The 13,748-nt window shown below is 45.0% G+C and overlaps 1 protein-coding gene across 1 annotated transcript in view; it reads left to right on the top strand.

Moving 5' to 3' along the window:
* Positions 1-11,359, top strand: part of LOC126234517 (collagenase-like) — a 65,838-nt gene extending 54,479 nt beyond the window's left edge. Inside the window, exon 7 of the mRNA XM_049943213.1 lies at positions 11,049-11,359. Coding sequence (XP_049799170.1) covers positions 11,049-11,225 — 177 coding nt within the window. The 3' untranslated portion in view covers positions 11,226-11,359. The remainder of the gene's footprint in view (positions 1-11,048) is intronic.
* The last annotated feature ends 2,389 nt before the right edge of the window (positions 11,360-13,748 follow it).

Genomic DNA, 13,748 nt, shown 5'->3' with positions numbered 1-13,748 from the left:
GTCAGTTGTGGTCAGGCAGTGTTTTGTGTAAGTGTGAGTGCCTTATGTCGGATGTTCGATGAACACTCTGCCAGGCACTTAAATGTGACTTGCAGAGCATCCATGTAGATGTAGATGTTAGAGCGTGAACAAATTGTCGATGCTGGTATGCTTCTGCTTCTGTAACCAAGCGAGGCGAAGTGTTTGGTGTTTCAAGAACATCGCATCGAAGATTTATAACGTATTTAGTGAAGACGGAAAAATATCATCTGCTAAGTCACAATGCGAACGAAAGTGTGTATTGAGTGATGGTGACAGACGGTCATTCAAGAGGATTTTGACAAAAAATAAGAAGACGACAGCTTGAAAAGTCACTGCAGAACTGAACGTCGTACTAGTGAAATCTTTCAGCACCAAAACAGCAAGAACGGAGCTCCATAACCAGGAAACTAACTGTAGGGCCAGCTAGAATTCCAAACCCTCTCATCAGTGATGCAAATGTTCAAAAATGGTTCACATGCTCTGAGCACTATGGGACTTAACTTCTGAGGTCATCAGTCCCCTAGAACTTAGAACTACTTAAACCTAACTAACCTAAGGACAGCACACACATCCATGCCAGAGGCAGGATTCGAACCTGCGACCGTAGCGGTCGCGCGGTTCCAGACTGTAGCCCCTACAACCGCTCGGCCACTCCGGCCGGCGATGCAAATGTCCGTCATAGAAAAAACGTGCTGCCTAAGCCATAAAACCTGGACTATAGAGCAATGGCAAAAGTAATTCGGTTGGATTAATGTTATTTCACACAGAAGAATTTACGTTCCAAGAGTGAAACATGGCTGAGGTTCGCTGATGTTTCCCAATGCCGAGGCTGTGTTCCAAGATGACAGGGTCCTTGTTCTCAAAGCTTGCATCGCCCACGACTAGTTGCTGTGAACATGAGGATGAATTTTCGCATTTCCCCTGGACACCAGTCACCAAATTCCAAAATTACTGAGCCTTTATGATCTCCTGTGGAAAGAAGAGTGCTGGATGACCATCCCGAAGTTGCCACTATTTTGCAGGAAGAATGTCAGAAGATGCTCTTGAAAACTACAAAGTCCTGTATTTACCCATTCCGAGCCGACTGGAAGCTGTTTTGAATGCCAGTGGATTTCGTACACAGTTTTAGGCGTTATAATGGATTGTTATTAAAGCTAATGGTAGTTGAGCTTTTTATATACCTTTATACACGCCCCAAGAAGCGTTGTTGTCATTCATCTTCAATTGGTATAATATATTATATCGTCATAAATACATACTTATTGTCAATAGCATTGTGAACCCTGGAGCTACCTTATGTTCTGTAACTTGTAGCTCCTTTTTCTCACTTTTGTATGAAAAATCTGACACCTGCTGAATGCTGCTGCACTGCATCAGTGCATCACTGATGCTACGCGTGCGTGTGTTATACGTACAGAGTGTTCCGAAATTCCCGCAACGAACTTGATGGACTTGTCAAGGGGAGTGTGTACATAATATTCTTAACAGAAACAATTGTAAGGAAACGTACCGTTTCCCTTCTACGACGATTTTAGTTCTGATGTTTAAATCGTCCACTTCTGCTTGCGGAACCGAATTAGGCGTAACGCAGTACTGTTATTGTGTAAGAATTCGAAAGGAAACATAACGAAACGTCCATTTATCACTTAAGTACATTTGTTTGTTTTAGCAGTTACACATTACGTGTTTACATTATTGCAAAACAAAAAGGAGAACCCAGCGTACTGTATGTACAGAACAGTACTGATGCATTACAACAACGGCTCGATGTAGCGACCACCAACTTTGCTACAGACACTGTGCCTACGAAGCATGTTCTGGTACACCACACTGTCCATCCTACCTGGTGTCCCTTCAATCTCAAATGCAGCGGCCAGAACTCGGTGCCAGCAGATCTTCTTCTGTCTCTACAGGAGACTCGTAATTTAAACTTTGCATACCATCCCACAAGAAGTATATACGTCGTCCTGTCTACCCCACTGCATATCAAGACAAGCAGCTTTGAGACTTTTCTCTTCCCCTCAGCAGGCGTGGACGTGTTACTCATTTGAACTTAAACCGCAGAAGAGTCAGGACACAGGTTCCCATTCACTCCCCTCTACAAGTCAGAAGTTCGTAACAGGTATTTCCGAAAACAATGAACACACGTCAGAAAAGGAGTTACAAGCAACAGCATAAAAGGCAGCGGCAAGCTTGTTTGGATGTTGCAGGGTGGTTGCGCTGAGAAATAACTGTCAAGAAAACAATTCGATACATCGCGCCGTTTCCGAGTTAATAAGTGTTGAAGTTAGCCAATCAGTCCATTGCGCGCGCAGTATTTCAAGCTGCTCGTCAGGCAAAATTAGTTTCAAAACTTCCAGCTTGCTGCAATAATTGTAGCTCAGCAACTTATGTTAATCAGTGCAACGAAAAAACAGCCAAAGTTGCAAATGTAAAGTTTTTTTGTCACTCGACAACTAGTTTCGGGCCGGGGCCCATTTTCAAATCATCGTAACATAATCAATAATAGTATTTCCGAAAATGCAAAAACCGTGTCAGAAATGCGCCAACGAACAGCTACAGCGGATACAGATAACATTCATCGAAAGAATAAAAGAAATGATATTTACAACTTTGTCTAGTTTTTCGTTGTACTGAAAATTAGTGTCAGTTGTTCTCATAGCGTAGATCAGGCGTCGGCAAACTACGGCCCCGGCGACAAATATGGTACTTTTTCTGTAGTCGGAGAGCTAAGAAAACATTATTTTATATTTACAAATTCTTAAAAAAAATTAAAACGATGTAATACTGAAAGAAACGAGAAAATTATCTGAAAGTAGTACAACAGACTCTGCGGAGCGGTATTGGAATAATCCAACTTTTTTGTATACGTATTATCGTTGACTGGTAACACGCTTTAAGGTCGACTGAGAGTTGGGTAGTCGCAAGAAAACTTGCGTGTGGCGCTTCTGCTAGTTATCTGAGGAACGCAGGGCTCTGCTCTGCTCTGCCGCTGTGGCAACACGCAGTTTTAAGTTGTCAGCGTTACCAGACCAGTACCACGTGTAGCGCTGTAGTGCGACGTTCTGTTCTCCTTTTTCGGGTCTTGATGGAAGTGCAGAAAATGTTTCTATATTTGAAAATCGAGTTAACTGTACCACTGAGAAACTCCTACCTAACTTTCAGTTGGCTTTAATTAATATGCAACGTGAAAAAATCCTAATAGCCAAATTTCGAGAGTTGAATCTAAGAGAATTCTGCTTACGTCTTCCAAGTGATGAATATGGTGAACTAATATCACATGTTGGGGGTTTCATATCTGTATTTGGTAGCACATATTTGTGTGAAAAACATGATCAAAGATGAAATACCTAAAATCTTATTATAGGTCAGCATTAACAGATGAACATCTACAATAAGTTTTGATGATAGAAAGCACTAACCTTCATCCACAATTTGGTGAAATGTAATCTAAAAAAAGCAATTTCATTCTCTCATTAGCAAAGCTTTCCAAACAACAACGACAGCCATTTGTACTGAATATTTTTATTGCAATCAATTTTGATGACGGGGAGCATTAATTTGATTCCCAGTTTGCTGAAATGTTGTATAAAAATCATTTCATTAAGTACGTTAGTAAGAGTGTGTTTCAAACAACTGTCTCCTCTGAGTATTCGTATTGTATTACATTTTATCAGTGTATTTGCAAAACTCGTTTTTCCTTTTTTGTCGTAGTCCCACCTATAAAGACTCGAGTATGGCCCGCAGAGTATAAAATGTGATGTATATGACGGCGCATGAGACTGTTCAGCCTTTGGCTCGGGTTCGATCCTTAGTACCGCCCCAAGTCCAATTTTTGACTCACTCTCTTGTACGGTTTTAGGGAACCAAAAGAAGACATTGTCTCTGGTGGTCCGCACGAGTCTTCCGGTGCAACGGCCTGATAGACTAACTTGAATGTTGATTAACTCAGAAACGAGCGGTGTATCGAATTTTTTTAACAGTTCTTTCTCAGCACGTCCTACCCTGTAGCACAATTACAAGCTTTACAGTGTTTCTGACTACCTTGTATACGGAGTTTTTAAAAATGATTTAGACACTTTCAAGTGACTGTAAAAATGTTTGTTTTGTAAGGAGTTATATATATATATATATATATATATATATATATATATATATATATATATATATATGGAAAGAGCAACTCAAGGAGTTTTTTTGTGGAATGTTCACAAATACTCAATGTGTGTCACACAGCACACGTTCAGTCTAAAGGCCAGTCCGCCTCACTCGACCCAAAATGTCCGCATTTGAACATGGCGGCCATCATGCCCGCAACTGCAAACTGCAAGCAGATGCATGACCGCTCCACTGTCATCGTAACTCAGTATCCATGAACAGCGTAATGAAGTTGTGATGGAGCATCATCATGTTGTAAAATGAAATTATTACCGTCCCCTCGCAATTGTGGCATGACTATACTTTTTACCCTGACAAAGTCTGTGAACCCACGGACATGTTCCACAACAACGTGGGGATTCTCCGTTACCCTTACTCGCACGTTCTGCCGGTTTTCTGTACCATTCAGGTGAAAAATGTTCTCATTGTTGAAAATCAACCTGCAAGTGAAATCGTCCTCATCCATTAGGCGCCGTATTCAATGCAAAACTGTTTCCACAGACTTTTGTCGCCATGGGCAATGACCTGGAGCTAGTGAATCCAATATGGTTTCACTTGCACGTGTTCTCTCATCACGTTCCAAGAAGTTTGTTGTAGAATTCCTAGCTCGTGACTGGCACATGACATTAATTTTTGGGGACTTCTGAGGAATGTTTCCATAAACCATTCAACTGATTACTGAGATGTCGATGGCCACCCACCTTCTTGCCTTTACAAAGAAATCCTGTTCCCTTCAACCTCTATACCCACTCGTAAATGGATTGTCTGGCACTCACCGCGTTGTTAAATGTGATTCCGGATTTCCGGGCACTGTGGTTGTGAACTTGATCTTGCAGAACTCCACACGAAAAATATCTTCTCCGTTGGTGTATCTGCCATATTGCTGGAGATCGTCATAACAAAAAAGTTCTTGACCTGATGTTTCATAACATACAATCAATTATAATACCTTAGCTCAAAACAAACATTTTCTGCAATCACTTGAACGTGTCGAGGTAATTTTCAATAATTGTGTATATACACTGGCGTCCAAAATTAAAGCAACAATCCGCTATTTCTCCCTTCCTGTGTCTAATTCACGATGTAATCACACAAAATGTCAACAGATGTCCATACGATCCTGTTCTGCATGGAAGATGGCATTCCGGTCAATGGACAACCACGTTAGCGATGACGTCAGGGCCTCCCTCAAACGGGGTAGTATTTGTGGGGTTGTCCCGCATCCACAATCGCTGTGTACGCTGTCACAGACTGTGCACTGTGGCACAGAGAAGGCGTCTGCCAGACTGTGCAGTGGAAAGCTGCAGGAAGAATGGAAGCGGGACAGTCGCAAATGATGTGCCCCGATGGCTTAAAATGAATACTTCTGTTGTTTCTCGCATGTGGCGACAGTTTATAGAGTATCCAAAAGACCAGGGTAGGGCCGACCACCTGTGACACCAACAAGGGAAACCATTATTTGTTTGTAAGGGCACAACGGTGCCTCTTTAGTACTGCACGGCGACTGGCATCTGACCTCGTAGCATACACTGGACATGTTGTATCGAGGCAAACGCTGTACAGAAGGCTTCGGCAGAGTGGCCTTTATTGTCAGATAATTGCTGTATGTGTAGCTCTGACGCTTCTTCACAGAAGGGAACGTCTAGAGCTGAGTCGTCAACATGCCTCCTGGATGGTCGAACAGTGATCCAATGTTCTTCTCATAGATTTGGTCTGGACAGTGATTCTCGACGGATCCGCCTCTGGAGGGAACGTGGAATACGATTTCGGGACCCAAACATTGAAGAAAGAGACCGATGTCGAAGAATATCCCGAAAGGTGAGCGCAGGGATTATGCTGACCACTCGAACAGCTCTTCATGAAATTGTACAGGTGAATCGGTAAGGTTTAACTGCTGTCAGGTATCGTGACGAGATCTTGGGGCCTCATGTGCTGTTTTGGTAAGGTACTGTGGTCTCATACTTTGTACTGATGGACCATAATGCTCGACCTCATAGAGCACTGGTGCTTGACGTTTTCTGGGAAACGGAGGGTATTGCACGTATGGGGGGTCCTGCTCGCTCTTCCGATTTGAATCCAACAGAGCATGTCTAGGATGCACTGCGGAGACGAGTTGTATCTCATCAGCATCCACTTCCCAAGACTTGCGAGCAGCTCTGCAGGAAGAATGGGTGTTGTTGCCTTAACATGAGACTGATGACGTCATTCACTGCATGTCTCGTCGTTATCAAACCTATGGTGCTGCCAGGAGTGGTCACATCCCATACAGAATGGTCACATCCCATAGTGAGCACATTAATCGGTTCTCGGAATGTCTGTGGAAATCCGTTAAGTTAGAAAAAACGAAGAACATTTTTGTCTGCAATTACGCATGTTGTTGTTGTTTACATTCTGTATTCTTTACATTGTTTCTACTTTACTATTACCCACTTATACTGTCTTACTGTCTTATGGCAAAATAAACGCAACCTTGGAAAAATTCCATCTATTGCTTTAATTTTGGACAGAAAAAATTTTCTAATTAAATTAACAAAGCATTATTGTTGGCAATCGCTACAAACACAAAACCAGACCTAATTTCAAATCTATCGTAAAGACACTCGAATTAACTGTCTACACCGTATCTACTTACGTTTTCAAAATAAAAAAGTAACTTTCAAACCCACAAATCAATGCACAAACACCAAAAAAGAGTCTTACTTCTGCCAGAACACACGGGCAGCAGTACATCCACACAGCTGATTGTCGAACTGGTTCAGTTCATCCTGCCATTTACGATCGCTATGAAGAACTACTAGCAGCTTAGCAGCTGCAGTACAGGGTATACAAAATGTTGCTCAGTATACGATACATCGAAGAAATGAAGTCTGTAACTGATCAACTACACTACGCATTAAAGGGTTAATGTCCCATCGACAACGAGGTCATTAGGGACGGAGCATGAGCTCGGATTAGGGAAGAATTGGGAAGGAAACCGGTCGTGCCATTTCAAAGGAACCATCCCGCCATTTTCCTGAAACGATTTAGGGAAAGCATGGAAACCCTGAATCAGGATGGCCAGAGACGGATTTGAACCGTCGACCTCCCGAATGCGAGTCTGGTGTGCTAACCACTGCGCCACCTCGCATTTATGTGTGTGTGTGTAAAATAAATATAACTTGTACAAACGCCGGCAAAGTTGCAGGGAACAAACTAGTGAACATATAAATATATTTTGATAATTGAAAAGTGGAGAAACATCGAAATGCATCTCGGTGTAAACAAAACCATATAAAAACCGGCAACTGCCATTCAGCAGTTAACCACTTCGCCGCCATCTGTTATGTTATTTCCTACTACCTCCGCTGCGCGAGGTAGCCGTGCGGTCTTGGGCGCATTGTCACGGTTCGCTCGGCTTCCCCAGTAGGAGGTTCGAGTCCTCCCTCAGGTATGGGTGTTGTCCTTAGCGTAAGTTAGTTCAAGTTAGATTAAGTAGTGTGTAAGCCTACGGACCGATGACCTTAGCAGTTTGGTCCGGAACTTATCACCTTCTACCTCCGTCCCGCGTTGTTACCCGCGGTTAAACCGTTATTTGTAGAAAAATGCCCGTGTATGTACGTACTCCAATTATCTGTTAGTCCATATCCTGCTCCCACCTCCCCCTGTCCTGCAGCATCTCACTCTCTGTCCATCTCCCCCTTCTCTCTCTCCCTGTCCACCCCCTCCTTCCCCTCTCCATAACCGTCTTCTTCTCCCCTCTCTCTGTTCATGTCCTCCTCCTGCTCTCTGCGTCCATCTCCTCCTCTTTCGTTCCACTGTCCTTCCCCCTCCTCCCCCACTCGCTGTTCGCCTCCTGCCCTGCCCCCTTCCTGTGTCTACCTCTTCCACCCTCTCACTTTGTCACCCTCCTGTTCCTCCATTTCTCTGTCCATCTCCTTCTCCACCTACCTCTTTCTATCTCCTCCTTTTCCCTTTCTCTGCCAATGTCTCCATTCCTCTCGCTGACCACTTGTTCTTCCACCTATCTTATCCATTTCCTCCTTCCCCATCTCTGTCTGTCCGTCTGTTCCTCCATCTTCTCTCCCCATATTATCACCGTCACCCTAACAGGAGGCTGGTGGTTTTTATCCTAACAGTATTTCTTTCCAGATCATAACTAATATGTGTAAAAAATCTGGTTGAAATTGTTCCAGTGATTTTGGATGGGCTTTCTACCTGCAGCTTTGCCAGCGTACGCATATGTCAAGCATATTTTGCATGTATTTCACATATTTTACCTCTATCTCTAGATCTCTAGTGAATTTCGGCCTGCAGTTTAGCGCACCTCAATGTTTATGACGTCATACCGCCTAAACTACACTACTGGCCATTAAAATTGCTACACCACGAAGATGACGTGCTACAGACACGAAATTTAACCGACAGGAAAAAGATGCTGTGATATGCAAATGATTAGCTTTTCAGAGCATTCACACAAGGTTGGCTACAACGTGCTGAAATGAGGAAAGTTTCCAACCGATTTCTCATACACAAAAAGCAGTTGACCGGCGTTGCCTGGTGAAACGTTGTTGTGATTCCTCGTATAAGGAGGAGAAATGCGTACCATCACCTTTCCGACTTTGATAAACGCCGGATTGTAGCCTATCGCGATTGCGGTTTATCGTATCGGGACACTGTTGCTCGCGTTGGTCGAGATCCAATGACTGTTAGCAGAATATGGAATCGGTGGGTTCAGGAGGGTAATACGGAACGCCGTGCTGGATCCCAACGGCCTCGTATCATTAGCAGTCGAGATGACAGGCATCTTATCCGCATGGCTGTAACGGATCGTGCAGCCACGTCTCGACCGATGAGTCAACAGATGGGGACGTTTGCAAGACAACAACCATCTGCACGAACAGTTCGACGACGTTTGCAGAAGCATGGACTCTCAGCTCGGAGACCATGCCTGCGGTTACCCTTGACGCTGCATCACAGACAGGAGCGCCTGCGATGGTGTACTAAACGACGAACCTGGGTACACGAATGGCAAAACGTCATTTTTTTTTCGAATGAATCCAGGTTCTGTGTACAGCATCATGATGGTCGCATCCGTGTTTGGCGACATCGTGGTGAACGCACATTGGAAGCGTGTATTCGTCATCGCCATACTGGCGTATCACCCAGCGTGATGGTATGGGGTGTCATTGGTTACACGTCTCGGTCACCTCTTGTTCGCATTGACGGCACTTTGAACAGTGGACGTTACATTTCAGATGTGTTACGACCCATGGCTCTACCCTTCATTCGATCCCTGTGAAACCCTACATTTCAGCAGGATAATGCACGACTCTTCTCCCCTCTCTCTGTTCATGTCCTCCTCCTGCTCTCTGCGTCCATCTCCTCCTCTTTCGTTCCACTGTCCTTCCCCTCCTACCCCACTCGCTGTTCGCCTCCTGCCCTGCCCCCTTCCTGGTACGGGCCAGAAAATGTTCGACTGCTGCCCCGGCCAGCACATTCTCCAGATCTCTCACCAATTGAAAACGTCTCGTCAATGGTGGTCGACCAACTGGCTCGTCACAATACGCCAGTCACTACTCTTGAACTGTGGTATCGTGTTGAAGCTGCATGGGCAGCTGTACCTGTACACGCCATCCAAGCTCTGTTTGACTCAATGCCCAGGCGTATCAAGGCCGTTATTACGGCCAGAGGTGGTTGTTCTGGGTACTGATTTCTCAGGATCTATGCACCCAAATTACATGAAAATGTAATCACATGTCAGATCTACTATAATATATTTGTCCAATGAATACCCGTTTATGATCTGCATTCCTTCTTGGTGTAACAATTTTAATGGCCAGTAGTGTATGTCGTACAATGATATAAATTTGCACGTGTTGTGAGTAGTTAGTAGTAAAGAAGTAATAAATTAAAAAGGCACGCATGATGCGGCAGTTTCTCATGTATCCCGGTATTTGACGTCATATATCCTGAACTATGTGTCATACATTGATACATTTTCGTGAGTACACCCAGTAATATAGGTGGATAATGTCTGCAAAATGTGTCGCAAATATCGTTAGTGGTAAAGAAGTAAAAAATTAAAACGTTATGCTTCATGCGGCAGTTTTACTGCATGAGCAACGTAAATGTAGTAAGCGATAAAAATTTTCCTGTCCACCATTTAATGGGGGCTGTCAACGAGAAAAAGTTTCGTAAAGGTGTAATATTATGTGTAAACTTTGTTCCAAGTCACAAAGTGCTCTCATGCTCAAATGCTGGATGAACAAAGGATGGGTATTCGCGCACCGTGAGCTACGTTTCCTTTTCTACATCTACATCCGCAAGTCACTGCACGGTGCGTGGCGAAGGGTACCCTGTACCGTTACTTGTCATTTCCTTTACTGTTCCACTCGCAAATAGATCGAGGGAAAACCGACTGTCTATATGCCTCCGCATGAGCTCTGCGGCTCTCTAAATTTTCTCAGTAGTGTTTATCGGAAAGAACGTCGCCTTCCCTCCAGGAATTCCCATTTGAGTTGCCAAAGCATCTCCTGATCATGACTAATATGTGTAGCAAATCTGGTTGAAGTTCCAGAGATTTTGGGTGGGCTTTTTACCTGCGACTTTGCCGGGAGGACGTTCTAACCCCCTCCCCGACCCCTTTGGTAAGTTAACTCAGAGTATAAGCTATCTCCATTCCAAATTTCATTAAATCCGTCCAACTGTTCAGCGTGTAGGAGTAGCATACTAACCAACACGCACATACACTCACACGCAAACCTATACTCACATACTCATATATTCGTTCACAAACTTATGCAATTACATTTCCTATCATCGCCCTCCTTGTTGCAGTGAGTGTCCACTTAGTCTGGTGTCACGTAAATGCGACTGTCTTCTGCTCGCAGGGTGACTTCGGAAGCCCGATGCAGCGAGCAGAGGCGGACGGGAACTACACGGTGGTGGGCGTGGCCAGCTTCATACAGGGCACCACCACCTGCGAGGGCGCCACCTCCGGCTTCGTCATGGTGGCCGCCTACCTCGACTGGTTGGCTCGACATACCGGTCTCGGAATACGCCCATGATAGGAACAGCTTGTGGCTGTACAGATGCGTGTGCCTTGCTATTGTAGACTGTTTTGTGAATTGCCCTAGGAGTCAAATAACAGTAGACTTCAAAAGTTGGCTGTGTGTTTTACAGTTATGTAATATACGAATAGAATGAGGATGATGTAAAGAAAGTAATGTTTTAGGTCCTCCTGCTGTGAGCTGATGCGAGAAGCCTGTATATAATGTCCACACAGAAAAACCACGTTTCATGATGATGCAGAAGTATTCATTTTTGTAGTTACACGTAATCCTGTTAGTTGGTCTTTTCATCTGTCAACACCATGAGTAGCATAGCTAGAATAACAGCTGACGGTAAAAGTTCTTCACAGTGGATGTAAGGATTCCTGTTAAGTACGACACAAAACTTGCATTTTTAAGTGCAGATGCACACAAAGCACAAAATTTTAAATTAGCACAAATCTTTTTGAAATGTACACCATCACCTGAGTGGTTCTACCATTTGATGTCGAGCTGGCGAAACTGCATTCTGTGTTGTGCGGTACCTCGTTCCAGTTGTTCAGCTGCTCTCATGCCTATGACAGGCACCACATCCCAGATGTAAACTGTTATTAGGTGTAATATTACCCTCCCACACACCACTATTAAAATTCTCTGCTCTGCAGAAGTTTTGAAAGCTTCGAGAGGCGTAAGATATACAAAAGAAAAAATATTCACTTACCTTCGTTTTATCTTGTTGTTGGCTCCAAGTCTTGCGTATAGCGGTATACTGTTGCGGCTGAAATTTTGATTTAACGTTGTGGGTTCCTGAGGACTAAATACACTCCTGGAAATTGAAATAAGAACACCGTGAATTCATTGTCCCAGGAAGGGGAAACTTTATTGACACATTCCTGGGGTCAGATACATCACATGATCACACTGACAGAACCACAGGCACATAGACACAGGCAACAGAGCATGCACAATGTCGGCACTAGTACAGTGTATATCCACCTTTCGCAGCAATGCAGGCTGCTATTCTCCCATGGAGACGATCGTAGAGATGCTGGATGTAGTCCTGTGGAACGGCTTGCCATGCCATTTCCACCTGGCGCCTCAGTTGGACCAGCGTTCGTGCTGGACGTGCAGACCGCGTGAGACGACGCTTCATCCAGTCCGAAACATGCTCAATGGGCGACAGATCCGGAGATCTTGCTGGCCAGGGTAGTTGACTTACACCTTCTAGAGCACGTTGGGTGGCACGGGATACATGCGGACGTGCATTGTCCTGTTGGAACAGCAAGTTCCCTTGCCGGTCTAGGAATGGTAGAACGATGGGTTCGATGACGGTTTGGATGTACCGTGCACTATTCAGTGTCCCCTCGATGATCACCAGTGGTGTACGGCCAGTGTAGGAGATCGCTCCCCACACCATGATGCCGGGTGTTGGCCCTGTGTGCCTCGGTCGTATGCAGTCCTGATTGTGGCGCTCACCTGCACGGCGCCAAACACGCATACGACCATCATTGGCACCAAGGCAGAAGCGACTCTCATCGCTGAAGACGACACGTCTCCATTCGTCCCTCCATTCACGCCTGTCGCGACACCACTGGAGGCGGGCTGCACGATGTTGGGGCGTGAGCGGAAGACGGCCTAACGGTGTGCGGGACCGTAGCCCAGCTTCATGGAGACGGTTGCGAATGGTCCTCGCCGATACCCCAGGAGCAACAGTGTCCCTAATTTGCTGGGAAGTGGCGGTGCGGTCCCCTACGGCACTGCGTAGGATCCTACGGTCTTGGCGTGCATCCGTGCGTCGCTGCGGTCCGGTCCCAGGTCGACGGGCACGTGCACCTTCCGCCGACCACTGGCGACAACATCGATGTACTGTGGAGATCTCACGCCCCACGTGTTGAGCAATTCGGTGGTACGTCCACCCGGCCTCCCGCATGCCCACTATACGCCCTCGCTCAAAGTCCGTCAACTGCACATACGGTTCACGTCCACGCTGTCGCGGCATGCTGCCAGTGTTAAAGACTGCGATGGAGCTCCGTATGCCACGGCAAACTGGCTGACACTGACGGCGGCGGTGCACAAATGCTGCGCAGCTAGCGCCATTCGACGGCCAACACCGCGGTTCCTGGTGTGTCCGCTGTGCTGTGCGTGTGATCATTGCTTGTACAGCCCTCTCGCAGTGTCCGGAGCAAGTATGGTGGGTCTGACACACCGGTGTCAATGTGTTCTTTTTTTCCATTTCCAGGAGTGTAACTGATGTAGATTTATATGTATGTTTCTTGAATTTTATTCTTTGTCACATTATTAAATATCACACCGTTTTTACAATTTCCGCTTAATATTCCAAAATTACATGGTTGGTCTCGACCATATAAATACGTTTGTCACCATCAGAGTCATGCCCACTAGTCTCTACTTACTTACTGCGGTACTCACAATGTTCCAGAGACTTTACAAAACAAAGGAGTTTACATACTTACTTGAAAAAAGAAGAAGCATCGCCAAATTATAACATTATTTTATAAGTGAATCCAGAAATAAATTTAA

The sequence above is a fragment of the Schistocerca nitens genome, chromosome 2 (assembly GCF_023898315.1).
Source record: "Schistocerca nitens isolate TAMUIC-IGC-003100 chromosome 2, iqSchNite1.1, whole genome shotgun sequence".
NCBI lineage: Eukaryota > Metazoa > Arthropoda > Insecta > Orthoptera > Acrididae > Schistocerca > Schistocerca nitens.
Note: the sequence above shows the minus strand (reverse complement) of the source record. Positions and strands in the feature narration are given on the sequence as shown.